At 44.2% G+C, this 20,447-nt stretch overlaps 1 protein-coding gene across 1 annotated transcript in view; it reads right to left on the reverse strand.

Annotated features, from left to right (window-relative positions):
- The window catches only part of LOC148435881 (cytochrome P450 4B1-like), a 351,835-nt gene that overhangs the window by 77,322 nt on the left and 254,066 nt on the right, over positions 1-20,447 (reverse strand). Inside the window, exon 10 of the mRNA XM_088465383.1 lies at positions 4,450-4,514. Coding sequence (XP_088321509.1) covers positions 4,450-4,514 — 65 coding nt within the window. The remainder of the gene's footprint in view (positions 1-4,449; positions 4,515-20,447) is intronic.

Here is a 20,447-nt window from a genome sequence, read left to right on the forward strand (position 1 = left end):
TATATATGTAGCACAATGTGTCACCGTCAGTGAGGTCACACTATATATGTAGCACAATGTGTCACCGTCAGTGGGGTCACACTATATATGTAGCACAATGTGTCACCGTCAGTGAGGTCACACTATATATGTAGCACAATGTGTCACAGTCAGTGGGGTCACACTATATATGTAGCACAATGTGTCACCGTCAGTGGGGTCACACTATATATGTAGCAGAATGTGTCACCGTCAGTGGGGTCACACTATATATGTAGCACAATGTGTCACAGTCAGTGAGGTCACACTATATATGTAGCACAATGTGTCACCGTCAGTGAGGTCACACTATATATGTAGCACAATGTGTCACAGTCAGTGAGGTCACACTATATATGTAGCACAATGTGTCACAGTCAGTGAGGTCACACTACATATGTAGCACAATGTGTCACAGTCAGTGGGGTCACACTATATATGTAGCACAATGTGTCACAGTCAGTGGGGTCACACTATATATGTAGCAGAATGTGTCACAGTCAGTGGGGTCACACTATATATGTAGCACAATGTGTCACAGTCAGTGGGGTCACACTACATATGTAGCAGAATGTGTCACAGTCAGTGGGGTCACACTACATATGTAGCACAATGTGTCACAGTCAGTGGGGTCACACTACATATGTAGCAGAATGTGTCACAGTCAGTGGGGTCACACTATATATGTAGCACAATGTGTCACAGTCAGTGGGGTCACACTATATATGTAGCACAATGTGTCACAGTCAGTGAGGTCACACTATATATGTAGCACAATGTGTCACAGTCAGTGAGGTCACACTATATATGTAGCACAATGTGTCACAGTCAGTGAGGTCACACTATATATGTAGCACAATGTGTCACAGTCAGAGGGGTCACACTACATATGTAGCACAATGTGTCACAGTCAGTGAGGTCACACTATATATGTAGCACAATGTATCACAGTCAGTGAGGTCACACTATATATGTAGCACAATGTGTCACAGTCAGTGGGGTCACACTACATATGTAGCACAATGTGTCACAGTCAGTGGGGTCACACTATATATGTAGCACAATGTGTCACAGTCAGTGGGGTCACACTATATATGTAGCACAATGTGTCACAGTCAGTGGGGTCACACTATATATGTAGCACAATGTGTCACAGTCAGTGGGGTCACACTATATATGTAGCACAATGTGTCACAGTCAGTGGGGTCACACTATATATGTAGCACAATGTGTCACCGTCAGTGGGGTCACACTATATATGTAGCACAATGTGTCACCGTCAGTGGGGTCACACTATATATGTAGCACAATGTAATAAACTAGCCAGAATATGTTAGAGCAAGGCATGTCAAACTTAAAATACCAACAGGGCCTAAAATTCAAAGTCTCAGGGGTAAATTTACTAAGAATCGAGTCTGGGAGAGTTTGCTTTTTTTTAACTGGATTAGCTTCACCTAAGCCCGGGTGATTTGAAGCTCCTGAGACTCGCAAATTTACCATGAAGTGAGCTTAGCTGAGAGAGAGATGGCCGATGGTGACGCAGAACGAGATTTCTCCCCCGAGTAGCAGGTTTTGCAGGAGATGACTCACCCGAGATTGCAGCATCTTCTCCCTGCAAAACTGACCCGAGCAAGCAGCCTGCACATATCAGTGAGATATATCAGTGAGATATGTGTAAGCTGCTTGCGTTGTACCTATAAATAAAAGGGTAAAAAAAAAAATGACATAGCCCCCCCCCCCTAAAGCTTAACCAGCCCCAGGCTTTCCAGCCTGTCTTGGTTTCTAAGATTACGGGGAAAAAAAAAGGTGTACGGTTCCCCCATAATTTAGAAACCAACACCAGGCTGCAGGTCCTGTCCTGATTTTAAATATAGTGGGGAAAAAAATGCATAAGGCCCCCCTATATTTAAAACCAGCACCAGACCCAAAACGGCCGGGCTGTTATGCCACAGCCCGGAGACCCTTTCACCGGGGTTCTGGATCCAAAGCATTATCAGCCCAAGCCGGTCAGGCCAAGCCGGGGATCTCAGGGAAGTTGGGGATGCCCCAAAAAAGGGGTCCTTCCTCTCCCTTAACCCAAGGCTTGGTCTGAAGCCCGGGGCTCTTTCCTGCACCCCTGGAGCATTGGATATGGGGGTAATAAAGCTCTACAGTCAGCGTGGCCGCTGATTGGCTGGCTGGACATGCAAACCCCATGCAGTCCTATTAGCTGGCATTCGGGAGATATCAGTATGTGTGGAAACACACATATTGATACCCGGTGTATGGATCTGCAAGATGGTTTTTTGTTTTACAAAGTCCATAAATTACTGCGGAGACCAGCACCGGGATATAGGGGAGTATGAAATCTTTTTTGCAGGGCCAGTCAATCTGGATTCTACTGGAGAAGGGGACAGAAACATCTGGAATAGGTAAGTATGTTGAATGGGTAAGTGTATGTAACAAAGTTATACTTGTAACAGTGTGGTTTTTTGTCTGTCTTTCTTTAACTATTTGTTTTACAGTGCGGGTATAGGTGCCACCCATCTGCTGACACTTGTAGTTCCAAAAGTGCCAAAGGGCAGCATGCTGGCACCTGTAGTCCCACTGTAAAATACAATAGTTTACTTATTTTAAACTACTTTATTACCCCTGTACCCAATGCTCCAGGGGTGCGGGGAAGAGCTGCGGGCTGAGACCAAGCCTGGGGTTAAGGGAGAGGGGGGACCCCTTTTTTGGGGAGGTCCCCACCTCCCCTGGAGATCCCCGGCTTGGCCTGACCGGCTTAGGCTGATAATGCTTTGGACCCAGAGCCCTGGTGAAAGGGTCTCCGGGCTGTGGCATAACAGCCCAGCCATTTTGGGTCTGGTGCTGGTTTTAAATATAGGGGGGACCCTATGCAAATTTTCCCCTCTATTTTTAAAATCAGGACTGGACCTGCAGCCTGGTGTTGGTTTCTAAATTATGGGGGAACCCTACACATTTTGTTCCCCATAATCTTAGAAACCAAGACAGGCTGGAAAGCCTGGGGCTGGTAAAGCTTTAGGGGGGGACCCTATGTCATTTGTTTTTGGATATTTAAATTAATTTTCTATATTTACAGGGAGAAACATACATGGATCACAGCAATCTGTGTATGTTTCTTCCAAACTCTCAGATCACAGGCAGGTGTATTTTTTTCACGAGTTTTTACAGGAGAGTTTTCCCATCTCATAAAAGTTTACAAACTCTCTGCTTGGTACATTCCAGAATCCTATCTTCACCAGTGAGAAGGTTCTCGAGTTTTGCCGATGGTGAATTGAGGAGGGTTTGCCAGCTCTCCAGTATTTTTCCGTAGCAAAGGAGATTTCTCTCCTGAGTTTGACATTAGTAAATTTGAGAATGGGAAAAAATGCCCAAACTCTGCAGAGATTACTAACTTTCCCAAACTCTCAGCTTAGTAAATTTAGCCCTAAGAGTGTGTGGGCTGCAAAAAAAAAAAAGTCTTAAATGTATTTTAAAATGTTTATTATTAATAATAACCAATGCAGTGCCCCCTGTAGTAGTGTCCCATATGCAATTCCCCCTGAAGTTGTGTCCATTATGCAATGACCCCTGTATTAGAGCCCCTTATGCAATGCCACTGTAGCTGTGCCCATTATGCAATTCTTCCTCCTAACTAGAACCCCATACGCAATGCCATTGTAGTTGTGCAAATTATGCAGTGCCCCCTGTAGTGCCCCTTATGCAGTGTCTTCAGTAATGACCCTAGTGGTGCCCATTATGCAGTGCCCCCAGTAGTGCCGCTTATGCAGTGTCTTCAGTAATGACCCTAGTGGTGCCCATTATGCACTGCCCCCAGTAGTGCCGCTTATGCAATGTTTTCGGTAATGCCCCTAGTTGTGTCCCTTATGCAGTGCCCCCAGTAACACCCCTAGTAGTGCCCCTAATGTGCCCCCAGTAGCACCCCTAGTTGTGCCCCTTATGCAGTGCCCCAAGTAATGCCCCTAGTAGTGCCCCCAGTAATGTCTCTAGTAGTGCCCCTTATGTTGTGCCCCCTAGAATGCCCCTAGTAGTGCCCTTTATGGTGTGTACCCTCCCAGTGTAGAACAGGCCTTACTCCCCTGTGCAGTACTTACCTCTCCATGCTGGCCACTAGGCACCGCTCCAGTCCACACCATCAGTTCTCCCGCACAGACGCTGTTGCTGAGTGGATCTAACTAGATCCAGACCAGCAGGCGCAGGCTTCTCTCATCGCAGGTGATGTCACCCACGCACTGCAACACTGGGAACACTGGCCTCTGAAGTGATCAGAGGTTTCTTTAGTCTCTGATCGCTTCACAGACCAGTGTAACCAGTTTTGAATACAGTAAACACTGCCCGATCTGCGCTTATATGTATTTGGGCCGCACGTTTGGCATGCCTGCTGGGCATATTCCCTCACAATACACAAACAAACAGGGATAACTTTACCTCAGGATCTGTCCAGATTGCAGGGTTCCGGTGAATGCAATATATGTTTAAACTGACAATCATGCCTAAAATGTAACAGAATATTCCAGTTAGATTTAAAGGTTTAACAAATGAATTAAAATAGATTAAAATTTACTATTATTATTATTATTATTATTATTATCCTTTATATATATGGTGCCACAAGTCTTCCACAGCGCCTTACATAGTAGATAAAACTAATAAGTGAACAAAAAAACAAAAAAAAAAACGAGTAACTAACAGTACAGTGAAGGACATTATATACACATTGCTGCAATAGTGATTAAAACACTCACAATAAGCAGCAGGGAGTTGGCAGAGACGCGTTACAGTAGAAGAAAGTATAAGGAGAAGCGCATGAGGGAAAAGATCCCTGCTCGTGAGAGCTTACATTCTAAAGGGGAGGGGCAGACAGACAGGCGTGACACAGAAGGGAAGGGGCAGACAGACAGGCGTGACACAGAAGGGGAGGAGCAGACAGACAGGCGTGACACGGAAGGGGAGGAGCAGACAGAGAGGCGTGACACAGAAGGGGAAGACAGGGAGGAGAGAGTATTATGTGGGTTAGGATGAGAGCTGGAAGGCCTTGATAAAGTAGTGGGTCTTGAGAGCCCGTTTGAAGATATGCAGTGAGGTGGAGAGTCTGATAGGGAGAGAGTTCCAAAGGTGGGGAGCAGCATGGGCAAAATCTTGGAGGCGGAAGTGGGAGGAAGTAATCAGTTGGCATGAGAGGTGGCATGCATTTGTTGAGCGAAGTGGACGGGCGGGAGTGTGAAGGGAGAGAAGGTCAGAAATGTATGTGGGAGAGGATTTAGTGAGGGCTTTGTAGGAGAGTGTAAGAACCTTGAATTAGCATCTGAAGGGGAAGGGGAGCCAGTGTAGGGCTTGAAGTAGAGGGGAGGCAGATGTAGAACATCTGGAGAGGAAGATGAGCCAAGCAGCAGCATTGAGGACCGATTGTAGCGGAGACAGGTGGTAGACTGGGAGGCCAGCTAGGAGAAGGTTACAGTAGTCCAATCTGGAGATGACCAGTGAGTGGATGATGGTTTTAGTGGCATCCTGGGTGAGGAAGGGTCTAATCCTGGAAATATTTTTTAGGAGGAAGTGGCAGGACTGCGAGAGGTGCTGAATGTATGGTTTAAAGGAGAGGGAGGAGTCTAGAATAACTCCAATACAGCGCACTTTGGGGATAGTGGAGATAGTTGTGCCATCAATAGATAAAGAAATTGTGGGAAGTAAGGTAGTGGAAGAGGGTAGGAAGATGATCAGCTCAGTCTTAGACATGTTAAGTTTAAGAAAGCGCTGGGACATCCATGAAGAGATCGCAGAGAGACAGTTGGAGATACGGGTAAGAAGCAAGGAGGAGAGGTCAGGGGTGGAAAGGTAAATTTGAGTATCATCAGCATAGAGATGATATTGGAGGTCAAAAGAGTTAATGAGTTCACCTAGAGAGGATGTATATAGGGAGAAAAGGAGAGGTCCAAGAACAGAACCTTGGGGAACTCCTACTGTTAGTGGGGGGGAAGAGGAGTCCTGAGAGGAGACAGAGAAGGAACGATCAGAGAGGTAGGAGGACAGCCAGGAGAGGGCAATGCCATGGAAACCAAGAGAGTGAAGGTTTTGCAGGAGGATAGGGTGGTCTACAGTGTCAAATGCAGCAGAGAGGTCAAGGAGAATGAGCAGAGAGTAGTGGCCCTTGGATTTGGCAGCAAGGAGTTCATTGCTTACTTTTGTGGAGTGGAGAGAACAGAAGCCAGATTAAAATGAGTCGAGGGAGTGGGAGGAAAGGAAGGTGGTAAGGCGGTTGTAAACAATACGTTCAAGGAGTTTGGAAGCAAAAGGGAGGTGAGAGATGGGTCGGTAGTTGGAGAGTATGTTACGATCCAGGGTAGGTTTTTAAGAATGGGGGAGACAAGGGCATGTTTGAATTAATAAGGGACAGTGCCAGATGATAGGGAGAGATTGAGGAGGTGGGCAAGATGGGAACAGGCAGAGGGAGACAGGTAACAGAGGATATGGGAAGGGATAGGGTCAAGGGGGGAGGTGGAAGGAGGGGAGGAATGGATGAGGGCCATGACTTCCTCTCCAGAAACAGGGGAGTAGGATGTCAGAGTTGGTGAGACAGAAGGGGAGGGGTGGTCAGGGAAAGGAGGGGCAGGAGTGCTGAGGGTCTGATGGGATAAGATGTCCTCACATATGTAGTCAATTTTAGATGTAAAGTAGGTGGCAAAGTTAAGGGCAGAGAGTGAGGAGGGGAGGCGAGGAGGGGGAAGGGCAGAGAAGGGAGTTGAAAGTTGCAAAGAGACGCCGGGGGTTTGCAGACTGGGAGGAGATGAGGTTCTTGAAATATGATTGTTTGGAGAGGGACAGGGCAGCACTGTAGGATATGAGAATAAATATGAAATGGAGGAAGTCAGCCATAGAGCGCTATTTCCTCCACTGGCACTCATCAATTCTTGAACACTTTTGCTGGTACCTGGTGCATTTGGAATGCCAGGGTTGTGGTGTGGATCTGCGAGGGGGAGTAGTTGTTGCTGGAGGAACAGAGTCAAGAGCAGAAGTAAGGGAGGCATTGTACAGGGAAGTAGCTTGTTCAGGACAGGAGAGAGAAGGGATAGGGGAGAGAAGAGAGTCCAGCAGAGAGGAAAAAGCAACAGTGTCAATAGCCTCAATGGTATTACAACTATGGTATTACATATATTTTTAGGGAATAAATCACTTTTTAATAGATGTAACCATTTAATTTCTGGATACCTTTGATGCTTAGGCGCTGATTTAACAATATTGTGATAGTTCCCCCATTAAATATAATTTCTTATGGCCACATACAGTATCACAATTAGAAATAAGTTTAGCTTGCAATGCATGGAATGACTATTGCCAGGTCTGTGGTTCTGGTATGATCCCGTCCTGCTCACAGACGTGGCTTGCCCAATGTACATGCATGCCACACTTGCCTACTTTTTACAAACATTTTAGGAAGATTGTGAACCACCCTCTTATATGATTGAGGTATCCTCCTTTCCTATAATCATTACCCAGCGATCTCAGCCACATCCAAATAATTATCTTTATTCTAGGAGTCATTTACAGTCCTGTAAAGCACTTTTCTCTGGGAAAACAGCCACATTGTGAACCAAAATACCAAACCCCTTTGTCATACTCGGCTAACTTTCCACAATGTCTACTATGCCACTCACACCACCTTCACCATGTCTAGGAATCCGGGCGCCCCTGGCAAAGTGAAAAACTTGACCAACTAAAACCTTAACTCCGCTGCTTCATGACATCAGAACGTCATGATGTCATATGTGCTCCACTTTTAGGCCAGAACATCATGGAGGCTCCTTAATGGAACCTAGAGCTTAGAGCAAAAGGCAAAACTGGGGTAATCTGTGAAGAACCTTCCCTGCTGCCTGACCTGCATTCCAACCATGTCAAATGGCTCCCTTGGAGAGTGACATCCTGGCCAGCTGGCAGTTTCAACCATGGGTAGTCATCACAATTTACTTTCTTCTCCTCAGTCATTTGCACATAATTTGCTTTAACAATCACAGTCTCTGATGCATAGTCTGCAACTGTCCTTCTTGCTGAAGTCATACAAATACCGTAGTGCATCTGCGCTCTTTTCCCATAACAATTTCCTATGGAACATCATTTTCTTGCATTAAATAAAAGTCTGAATACTCTCAGGGACATCACAGTAATCTACCATTTCCTTGCCATCTATTCCCGCATATGGGAAGAGGGGAAAATGGTATGGAGGAGTCTTTGGGGCAATCAGTTCTATTGGGAGAGGAATTGCCTCAGAGTTGGTGCCGGAGGCAGATATGGAGGAAGAGTGCTAGGTGACATGCAGGCCAGTGGTGGGAAGAAAGAGGGGGGGAGGAGGGTAGGTATACCCATTTTTCTTTTAGCACTTGGGCCATCTCCTGGGTTATCTAGCCAGTAAGTGGTGGCAGGGTCAGGACAGGCTAGGATGGGTTAAAACATGGGGCAGGGTAGAGGCATGGTCACTTGCAAGGAAGCAGTAGAAGAAGGGATCTGCAGGATGAAGAGCAGGGGATATACAGCCCAGCACAACACGGGGGGGGGGGAAGAGGTCAGCAGCAGCTGTTTGGAAATCTAGTTGCCAGAAAGAAGCAATGCAGCTACAGAATTAAAATAGAAAACAATCTAAGAGCAAGCATGCAGCAAAGGATAAAATACAGCCAGAGGCACTTACAAGTGTGGAACATCTGCAAGGGGTGAGTGAAGTCCCAGCCATTTATGGGGATGCCCCTGTGGCCACAGAACCTGACTGTCCAGAGTCAGGAGGGAAAGGACCAGAGCCATTGAATTAGCCCAGCTTATCCAACTTGCAAGAATGGCAGGTAACCGTTAGCCTTTACCTAGCACATCCATGGAGAAGAACCGACTCACCCACCAAGGTAATGGGACAATCAAAATGCATAGGGAACCCCAACAATGAGCAAGACCCACCCCCAGTGGCACAGGGATTGTGTATGTATATTGTTTCTACACTACTTTTTAAAGGACTATCGCAGCCTCCTTCTTTCACCCCAAAAGGGCAGAGTGTGGCAAAATTTGGTTCCTCACAGTGGGGGCCAGAGGCAGCATAATTGAGGAATAAGCAGGGAGTGACACCAACATCTATGCTCCCCTTTATTCCTCTTACCCCCCCAGATCAGAAGCATACCCAATCACCCATCCCCCTATGAAAGCAGACGTGGTCTGATATCACCCTATATTCTAGTTCCAAGCTGGTCCTCCTCATCCAAATACTCCATAATGTGAAAAATATTTTCGGGCTGATACCATATATCCAGCTCCCCAGCCTGCAGACAACACTCCTCAATCCACAGGCTTCACTTTGCTGGGTGACTTAAGGCACTTCTTCCTCTGCTGCACTTTTATATGTTCATTAAAGTAGGGATACCAACCACTACACTTGCTGTGGATTTATATTTGGGGACATGGCACAATGTTAATTCCGTGGTTGCTGAAACAGAGGCAGAATTTTTTATTTTATTAGCAATTACTGTATCTAGAGTCTACATTGAAGAAATAGGTCTGGCATGCCACCATCTATAGCTTTACAGAACCTGGGCATAACACCATACAGCCAAATTGCCCTCTACAAGCATGCTAAGGAATGGCTACTAGACACCAAAATTCTCTGAGCAAACTGGGGTCTCCGAACAACGACTTGTTCCAATGTATATGTGAATGAAGATATGAAGGAAAAATCCACTTATTGGCTATGTAACAGACAGTATTTCAGGGATATCTTGTCTTGTACTAATTCAGTAGATGCTTAGACTTCAACACCAAGATTATCCAAAAGTAGAAGATCCCTAAAAGGCCCAGAGTTGCTTTTTTGAATATTATTTTAATGCTACAGAGGGATCGGTTATTTAATAATTCCATAGGATAAGACTGGTTAGCAAATGTAGATGGGTTTACATAATACTTGTTTTGTACTCCATCTCCTGATGTATCTCAAAAATCAATGTCTTGGGAAGAAAAATAAACCTGTCTTAAATAACTTCCTACATGATTTTTAGATGTAAATAAGATCACAACTGTTCATGGCTTCACATGGCAGGTAAGATGTAAGGGAGCAGGGAAGATGTAAGGGAGCAGAGAGGATGGAAGGGAGCAGAGATGAAGGAAGGGAGCAGAGACGATGGAAGGGAGCAGAGACGATGGAAGGGAGCAGAGCGATGGAAGGGAGCAGGGAAGATGGTAGGGAGCAGGGAAGATGGAAGGGAGCAGAGACGATGGAAGGGAGCAGAGACGATGGAAGGGAGCAGGGAAGATGGAAGGGAGCAGAGACGATGGAAGGGAGCAGAGACGATGGAAGGGAGCAGAGACGATGGAAGGGAGCAGGGAAGATGGAAGGGAGCAGGGAAAATGGAAGGGAGCAGGGAAGATGGAAGGGAGCAGGGAAGATGGAAGGGAGCAGGGAGGATGGAAGGGAGCAGGGAAGATGAAAGGGAGGAGGGAAGATGAAAGGGAGGAGGGAAGATGTAAAGGAGGAGGGAAGATGTAAAGGAGGAGGGAAGATGTAAAGGAGGAGGGAAGATGTAAGGGAGGAGGGAAGATGTAAAGGAGGAGGGAAGATGTAAGGGAGGAGGGAAGATGTAATTGAGCTGGAAAGATGTAAGGGAGGAGGGAAAATGTAAGAGAGGAGGGAACGTGTTAGTGAGGAGGGAAGAGGTTAGTGAGGAGGGAAGAGGTTAGTGAGGAGGGAAGATGTAAGGGAGGAGGTAAGAAAATGTAAGGGACGTAAGAAGATGTAAGGGAGTAGGAAAGATGTAAAGGAGCAGGGAAAATGTAAGGGAGCAGGGAAAAAGTAAGCGAGCTGAGAAGATGTAAGGTAGTAACGAATAAGTAAGGTAGTAGGGAAGATGTAAGGGAGCTGGAAAGATGTAAGGGAGCTGGAAAGATGTAAGGGAGAAGGGAAGATGTAAGGGAGAAGGGAAGATGGAAGGGAGGAGGGAAAATGGAAGAGAGCTGAGAAGATGTAACAGAAATAGAAAGATGTAAGAGAGCTGAGAACATGGAAGGGAGGAGGGAAGATGTAAAGGAGCTGACAAGATGAAAGGGAGGAGGAAATATAAAAGGGAGGAGTAAAGATGTAAGGGACGAGAGATTTAAGGTAGGACAGAAGATATATGGGAGAAGGGAAGATGTAAGGGAAGAGGGAAGATGTAAGTGAGGAGGGAGATGTAAGGGAGAAGGGCAGATGTAAAGGAGCTGGAAAGATGTAAGGTAGCTGAGAAGATGTAAGGTAGCTGAGAAGATGTAAGGTAGCTGAGAAGATGTAAGGTAGCTGAGAAGATGTAAGGGAGGAGGGAAGATGTAAGGGAGGAGGGAAGATGTAAGGGAGCTGAGAAGATGTAAGGGAAGAGGAAAGATGTAAGGGAGGAGGGATGGTGTAAGGGAGGAGGGATGGTGTAAGGGAGGAGAGAAGATGTAAGGGGGGAGAGAAGATGTAAGGGAGGAGGGAAGTTGTAAGGGAAGAGGGAAGTTGTAAGGGAGGAGGGAAGTTGTAAGGGAGGAGGGATGGTATAAGGGAGGAGGGATGGTATAAGGGAGGAGGGATGGTGTAAGGGAGGAGGGAAGTTGTTAGGGAGGAGGGAAGATGTAAGGGAGCAGGGAAAGATGTAAGGGAGTAGGGAAGATGTAAGGGAGGAGGGAAGATGTAAGGGAGGAGGGAAAATTTAACGAAGGAGGGAAGATGTAAGTGTGCCAAAAAGATGTAAGGGTGAAGGGAAAATGTAGTGGAGAAGGGAAGATATAAGGGAGAAGGGAATATGTAAGGGATGAGCAAAGACGTAAGGTAGGAGGGAATATGTACTTGAGCTGGAGAGATGTAAGGGATCTGGGAAGATGAAAGGGAGGAGGAAATATGTTAGGGAGGAGGGAAGATGTAAGGGAAGAGGGAAGATGTAAGTGAGGAGGGAGATGTAAGGGAGAAGGGCAGATGTAAAGGAGCTGGAAAGATGTAAGGTAGCTGAGAAGATGTAAGGTAGCTGAGAAGATGTAAGGTAGCTGAGAAGATGTAAGGGAGGAGGGAAGATGTAAGGGAGGAGGGAAGATGTAAGGGAGGAGGGAAGATGTAAGGGAGCTGAGAAGATGTAATAGAGGAGGGAAAATTTAAGGGAGGAGGAAAAATGTAAGGGAGGAGGGAAGATGTAAGGTAGCTGACAAGATGTAAGGGAGGAGGGAAGGGAAGATGTTTGGGAGGAGGGAAGATGTTTGGGAGGAGGCAAGATGAAAGGGAAGAGGGAAGAAGTAATGAAGTAGGGAAGATGTAAGGTAGCTAAGAAGATGTAAGGGAAGAGGAAAGATGTAAGGGAGGAGGGATGGTGTAAGGGAGGAGGGATGGTGTAAGGGAGGAGAGAAAATGTAAGGGGGGAGAGAAGATGTAAGGGAGGAGGGAAGTTGTAAGGGAAGAGGGAAGTTGTAAGGGAGGAGGGAAGTTGTAAGGGAGGAGGGATGGTATAAGGGAGGAGGGATGGTGTAAGGGAGGAGGGAAGTTGTTAGGGAGGAGGGAAGATGTAAGGGAGCAGGGAAAGATGTAAGGGAGTAGGGAAGATGTAAGGGAGGAGGGAAGATGTAAGGGAGGAGGGAAAATTTAACGAAGGAGGGAAGATGTAAGTGTGACAAAAAGATGTAAGGGTGAAGGGAAAATGTAGTGGAGAAGGGAAGATATAAGGGAGAAGGGAATATGTAAGGGATGAGCAAAGACGTAAGGTAGGAGGGAATATGTACTTGAGCTGGAGAGATGTAAGGGATCTGGGAAGATGAAAGGGAGGAGGAAATATGTTAGGGAGGAGGGAAGATGTAAGGGAAAGGGAAGATGTAAGTGAGGAGGGAGATGTAAGGGAGAAGGGCAGATGTAAAGGAGCTGGAAAGATGTAAGGTAGCTGAGAAGATGTAAGGTAGCTGAGAAGATGTAAGGTAGCTGAGAAGATGTAAGGGAGGAGGGAAGATGTAAGGGAGGAGGGAAGATGTAAGGTAGCTGAGAAGATGTAAGGTAGCTGAGAAGATGTAAGTGAGGAAGGAAGATGTAAGGGAGGAAGGAACATGTAAAATCCAGATCCAAAACCAAAACACGACAACAAAAACACCAAGGAAAAAAATCCAAAATCCGATCCAGAACCAAAATCAAAACACAAGGGTCAGCGCACATCTCGTGTTGTGACACTGGCGCACTGCGGTTACTTATCAAAATACCTGGTTCTTCTGCCACCATGCAGACGGTTCTCTGAAGGTCTGCGATCTCCCAAAAGATTAATAATAATAAATCACATACAAATGACCCAAAAATGTAGCATGGGCCTATCCAGGCACGCAAGTTCAAGAAGAATCACGGAGAATATGCTAGATTAAATGTGTGTAATCCAAAAAATATTTTCAAGGCTTAGTTACAAAAATATTAATAAAATGACAGATTATAATGCAAATATTTTCAAAAAAACTAAGAGTGAAAACTCAGAGTCCCTAAGACAACTCACAATAAAGTTCTTAGCACTGGTGATGGGGGGGGGGATCTCACCCACAGGAATATCCACTCCCAGACCTGACTGTCTGAACCCCAAGGAGTGGACATTGAATGCTGGATGGTATTCCTTTTTATACATCCCTAATTCTTTGTTCATACTCTCCCAATCAAGTCAGCAGGGTTTGAGATTAATAGGTTTCCAATACAGGGTTACCTGGCCAAACTAACAGGGTCCCTGCTTTAAAGATAAGTGATGATATAACTCACTCTTCAAGTTCCCCCTTCAAGACCTATCCTATAGTAAATACCAGAATCCTTATCTCAGCCTCTATAGCATAACAAGAGTCTTTAGAAGTAACACTAAAGTAAAAATAGGTCTAGTTTTTAGGACTTTCGATCCATGACACTGGCTTCAGGGGTCATAAAAAGGGAGAGGGCTAGTTGTTCACACATGACCTCACATCCATTTGTATACAGACTATAAGGGATACATTTACTAAGATGGGAGTTCTATTTAAGAAGTGATGTTGCCCATAGCAACCAATCAGATTCTACTTCTCATTTATCTAGCACGTTCTAGAAGATAATACCTGGAATCTGATTGGTTGGACGCTCTGACCAGAGCGCTCGCTCTGAATCAGGGCCATCCTACCTAAACTTGGAGCAGCCTCCTGGCCGCTCGCACAGCTGTGGATGACCACCCACAGCATATGCGAGCGGCCAAAAAGATGGTTGCGATGGTCAAGACCATCGCGACCATCGGGCTTGCGACGAGACCCTGCGGTAGGGTCTCGGTGACTGCAAGCCCTGGAGTGATTTTGGCTCTATCAGAGCCAAAATCACTCCCACTGACATCACTAGTGATGTCAGTGGGGCCGGACCCAGACGGTAGGCGTTCCCATGGGAACACCTCCATCTGGCAGCCACGCCCCAGGCACGCCCACCAAAGGGGGCATGCTGTCACTCACCATCGACAGCACGTCCCCTTTGGTGCGAGACCCAGAGCGACGGCTTACCCGTCGCTAGCCAGGTCTTGCGCATGCGCACGACGGAGCAGCCTTCGTCGTGCGCATGCGCACTAGGGCACCATCGACCCGCTTGCGAGCGCTCGCGAGCGGGTCTGAATCAGGCCCACAGTTCAATTAAGGTACATCGCCTGCATAGTTCACAAAATATAATTTCTAGTGATTATTCTTGCGATTAATCGTCACACCGTACATCACTGAATCAGCCCCTATATTACCGTACATCACTGAATCAGCCCCTATATTACCGTACATCACTGAATCAGCCCCTATATTCCCGTACATCACTGAATCAGCCCCTATATTCCCGTACATCACTGAATCAGCCCCTATATTCCCGTACATCACTGAATCAGCCCCTATATTACCGTACATCACTGAATCAGCCCCTATATTACTGTACATCACTGAATCAGCCCCTATATTACCGTACATCACTGAATCAGCCCTATATTACCGTACATCACTGAATCAGACCCTATATTACCATACATCACTGAATCAGCCCCTATATTACCGTACATCACTGATTCAGCCCCTATATTACCGTACATCACTGAATCAGCCCTATATTACCGTACATCACTGAATCAGACCCTATATTACCGTACATCACTGAATCAGACCCTATATTACCGTACATCACTGAATCAGTCCATATATTACCGTACATCACTGAATCAGCCCCTATATTACTGTACATCACTGAATCAGCCCTATATTCCTGTACATCACTGAATCAGCCCCTATATTACCGTACATCACTGAATCAGCCCCTATATTACCGTACATCACTGAATCAGCCCCTATATTACCGTACATCACTGAATCAGCCCCTATATTACCTTACATCACTGAATCAGCCCTATATTACCGTACATCACTGAATCAGCCCCTATATTACCGTACATCACTAAATCAGCCCCTATATTACCGTACATCACTGAATCAGCCCCTATATTACCGTACATCACTGAATCAGTCCATATATAACCGTACATCACTGAATCAGCCCCTATATTACCATACATCACTGAATCAGCCCCTATATTACCGTACATCACTGAATCAGCCCCTATATTACCGTACATCACTGAATCAGCCCCTATATTACCGTACATCACTGAATCAGCCCCTATATTACCGTACATCACTGAATCAGCCCCTATATTACTGTACATCACTGAATCAGCCCCTATATTACCGTACATCACTGAATCAGACCCTATATTACCGTACATCACTGAATCAGACCCTATATTACCGTACATCACTGAATCAGTCCCTATATTACCGTACATCAGTGAATCAGCCCCTATATTCCCATACATCACTGAATCAGCCCCTATATTACCGTACATCACTGAATCAGCCCCTATATTACCGTACATCACTGAATCAGCCCCTAAATTACTGTACATCACTGAATCAGCCCCTAAATTACCGTACATCACTGAATCAGCCCCTATATTACCGTATATCACTGAATCAGCCCCTATATTACCGTACATCACTGAATCAGCCCCTATATTACCGTACATCACTGAATCAGCCCCTAAATTACCGTACATCACTGAATCAGCCCCTATATTACCGTACATCACTGAATCAGCCCCTAAATTACCGTACATCACTGAATCAGCCCCTATATTACCGTATATCACTGAATCAGCCCCTATATTACCGTACATCACTGAATTAGCTGCTATATTACTGTACAACACTGAATCAGCCTATATATTCCTGTACATCACTGAATCAGTCCCTCTATTACCAAGGAAATGGTGGAGACCTGCGCTAGGATAGTTATGTGGCTGTATATGTTGCAGTGCTTGCTGCGGACCTCTCTGGGGATACCCACCCCAAATTTTATAGGATAAACAATTGTGGTTTAGAGGTCGGCGCTACACTTGGTGTAATACGTAAAACTGACACAGTAGATGAAAATGTAAAAAGGGATTATTTTATTAATTAATATGATAGGGGGTCGCAATGCCCCTTACATGTATAACTTATTGCAGAGTGATGAATCTCAGTGGGGGAACTGGATTCGGGGCAGGGTATATGTAAGATGGCAATGAATCTCAGTATAGGAACTGGAATTCGGGGCAGGGTATATGTAGGATGGTGGGGGTATGTATCAACTGGGATACAGGGCAGTCAGTGATACTACCTAGGGTAGTGTACCAGGAAGGTGTAGCTGTGAGTCAATCGAAGTCCTAAACGCGGGGTATCCAAGTTTGTGTCTGGCGGGGCGGCGTCCCGTATCCCCCAGGTGCACAAAACTTACCCTCGACGTGCTTGTCTCTTCACCTCCGGGGTTAGTGAAGTCCTCTTCTCCCGTCTGTGGTCCTCCAGTCCTTGGCTCCGCTGTGTAGAGCAGCGCGTGTCAGGACGCGCTGCTGGTGAGCTGTGTCCCCACCGGCGATCTGCGAGACTTCCGGGTGTGTGCACTCTCGCGAGATTGTGCAACTCCTGGGCTCAGCAGACACTGCACGGCGGCTCGACTCGTCGCCGCGAGGAGACTAAGGAGTGGGACTCCGCTATGATGATGAGTCTCTGATGGGATCGGAGTGATCGGTGTGTAGTTCCCAACATGTATCGGCTTGTGCCTTCCTCAGGGGTCCCTCTATTACGTTCATCACGGAATCAGCCCCTATATTCCTGATTACTTTCAAGGAATAATAATTTTTTTTTTTTTCAAATCTGTTTTTTCATTATAAATTGCCATTATTAATGTAAAGTACACACTATAAAACTGGGTCACTTTCCCCTAATATGTGAGAATGTTGCTGCTTCCAGTTAAGCTTAAACACGGATGGAAATCCATTTGGTTATTATATTTGCCCTTAAATATGGACTGTCTGCAATGGAAGCTGCCTCCCCCCCCCCATTCTGTGCCAATCTGTTTACTTCAGACAAGAGCTGTGTGTTTTATCCATTGTATGTTTTCCTTGTATTACATAAATGGTCCCATAAAGAGATTTTACACCAGCGCTTTTGGCATTTTTTTTTCTCAGAGATTTTCACATATTATTATTACCAGTTATTTATATAGCGCACACATATTATTATTACCAGTTATTTATATAGCGCACACATATTATTATTACCAGTTATTTATATAGCGCACACATATTGTTATTACCAGTTATTTATATAGCGCACACATATTATTATTACCAGTTATTTATATAGCGCACACATATTATTATTACCAGTTATTTATATAGCGCACACATATTATTATTACCAGTTATTTATATAGCGCACACATATTATTATTACCAGTTATTTATATAGCGCACACATATTATTATTACCAGTTATTTATATAGCGCACACATATTATTATTACCAGTTATTTATATAGCGCACACATATTATTATTACCAGTTATTTATATAGCGCACACATATTACTATTACCAGTTATTTATATAGCGCACACATATTACTATTACCAGTTATTTATATAGCGCACACATATTACTATTACCAGTTATTTATATAGCGCACACATATTATTATTACCAGTTATTTATATAGCGCACACATATTATTATTACCAGTTATTTATATAGCGCACACATATTATTATTACCAGTTATTTATATAGCGCACACATATTATTATTACCAGTTATTTATATAGCGCACACATATTATTATTACCAGTTATTTATATAGCGCACACATATTACTATTACCAGTTATTTATATAGCGCACACATATTACTATTACCAGTTATTTATATAGCGCACACATATTACTATTACCAGTTATTTATATAGCGCACACATATTACTATTACCAGTTATTTATATAGCGCACACATATTATTATTACCAGTTATTTATATAGCGCACACATATTACTATTACCAGTTATTTATATAGCGCACACATATTATTATTACCAGTTATTTATATAGCGCACACATATTATTATTACCAGTTATTTATATAGCGCACACATATTATTATTACCAGTTATTTATATAGCGCACACATATTACTATTACCAGTTATTTATATAGCGCACACATATTACTATTACCAGTTATTTATATAGCGCACACATATTATTATTACCAGTTATTTATATAGCGCACACATATTATTATTACCAGTTATTTATATAGCGCACACATATTATTATTACCAGTTATTTATATAGCGCGCACATATTATTATTACCAGTTATTTATATAGCGCACACATATTGTTATTACCAGTTATTTATATAGCGCACACATATTATTATTACCAGTTATTTATATAGCGCACACATATTGTTATTACCAGTTATTTATATAGCGCACACATATTGTTATTACCAGTTATTTATATAGCGCGCACATATTATTATTACCAGTTATTTATATAGCGCACACATATTATTATTACCAGTTATTTATATAGCGCACACATATTATTACCAGTTATTTATATAGCGCACACATATTATTACCAGTTATTTATATAGCGCGCACATATTATTATTACCAGTTATTTATATAGCGCACACATATTGTTATTACCAGTTATTTATATAGCGCACACATATTACTATTACCAGTTATTTATATAGCGCACACATATTATTACCAGTTATTTATATAGCGCACACATATTATTATTACCAGTTATTTATATAGCGCACACATATTATTATTACCAGTTATTTATATAGCGCACACATATTATTATTACCAGTTATTTATATAGCGCACACATATTATTACCAGTTATTTATATAGCGCACACATATTATTATTACCAGTTATTTATATAGCGCACACATATTATTATTACCAGTTATTTATATAGCGCACACATTATTATTACCAGTTATTTATATAGCGCACACATATTGTTATTACCAGTTATTTATATAGCGCACACATATTACTATTACCAGTTATTTATATAGCGCACACATATTATTATTACCAGTTATTTATATAGCGCACACATATTATTATTACCAGTTATTTATATAGCGCACACATATTATTATTACCAGTTATTTATATAGCGCACACATATTATTATTACCAGTTATTTATATAGCGCACACATATTATTATTACCAGTTATTTATATAGCGCACACATATTCCTATACATTATAGTCATTTAGATCAGTCCCTGCCCCGATGCAGCTTACACTCTTTATTCCCTACCACATGCTCTCACACATACACTAGGGCAGAGGTTCCCAAGGCTCCCCAACAGTTCAGGTTTCAGAGAAATCCATGGGTGAGCACAGCTGGTTACATCAAAGTGACTGAGGTACTGATTAACTCACCTGTGCTCAGCCATGGATATCTCTAACACCTTGAGGACCTCTGCACTAGGGTTACTTTTGTCAGAAACTAATCAACTTACCAGTTTGTTTTTGGAGAGTGGGAGGAAACCGGAGCACATGGAGGAAACCCATACAAACACGGAGAGAACATACAAGCTCCACACAGATGGACCATTACTGGAAACAGGGCCGGATTACTAATGGGGCGGGTGGAGCTACAGCTCCAGGCCCACTATTAAAATAGACCCACAGGATTCAGTGCAGACAGGAAAAAAAAAATCCCTGTGAACACTGTCTGCACTGCTTTGAATCCGACACTGCATTGCAGTGATGGAGTATCCAAAGTTTGGACCATTCACCCCGCTCCCCACACCGGCCGTCCGAACTCACACGTCACTAGCTGTCCGAATATCCTCTCCATACAGTAGGAGGCTCCGCCCCATGGTACCTGAAGCCCCGCCTCCTTGCCGGCCGAAGCTCCGCCCCCTTGCCGGCCGAAGCTCCGCCCCCAGGTCGTACAAAAGTTCCCCATGCCATCTGCAGTTGTGTTCCTTGGGTCACCTTATGCTCCGGACCCCAGGATCATCTGAAGCACAGTCCCATTCACCCAAAGGGCCACTACTCC

This window comes from Taudactylus pleione, unplaced genomic scaffold (genome assembly GCF_031769625.1).
Source record: "Taudactylus pleione unplaced genomic scaffold, aTauple2 ptg001987l, whole genome shotgun sequence".
NCBI classification, from domain to species: Eukaryota; Metazoa; Chordata; class Amphibia; order Anura; family Myobatrachidae; genus Taudactylus; species Taudactylus pleione.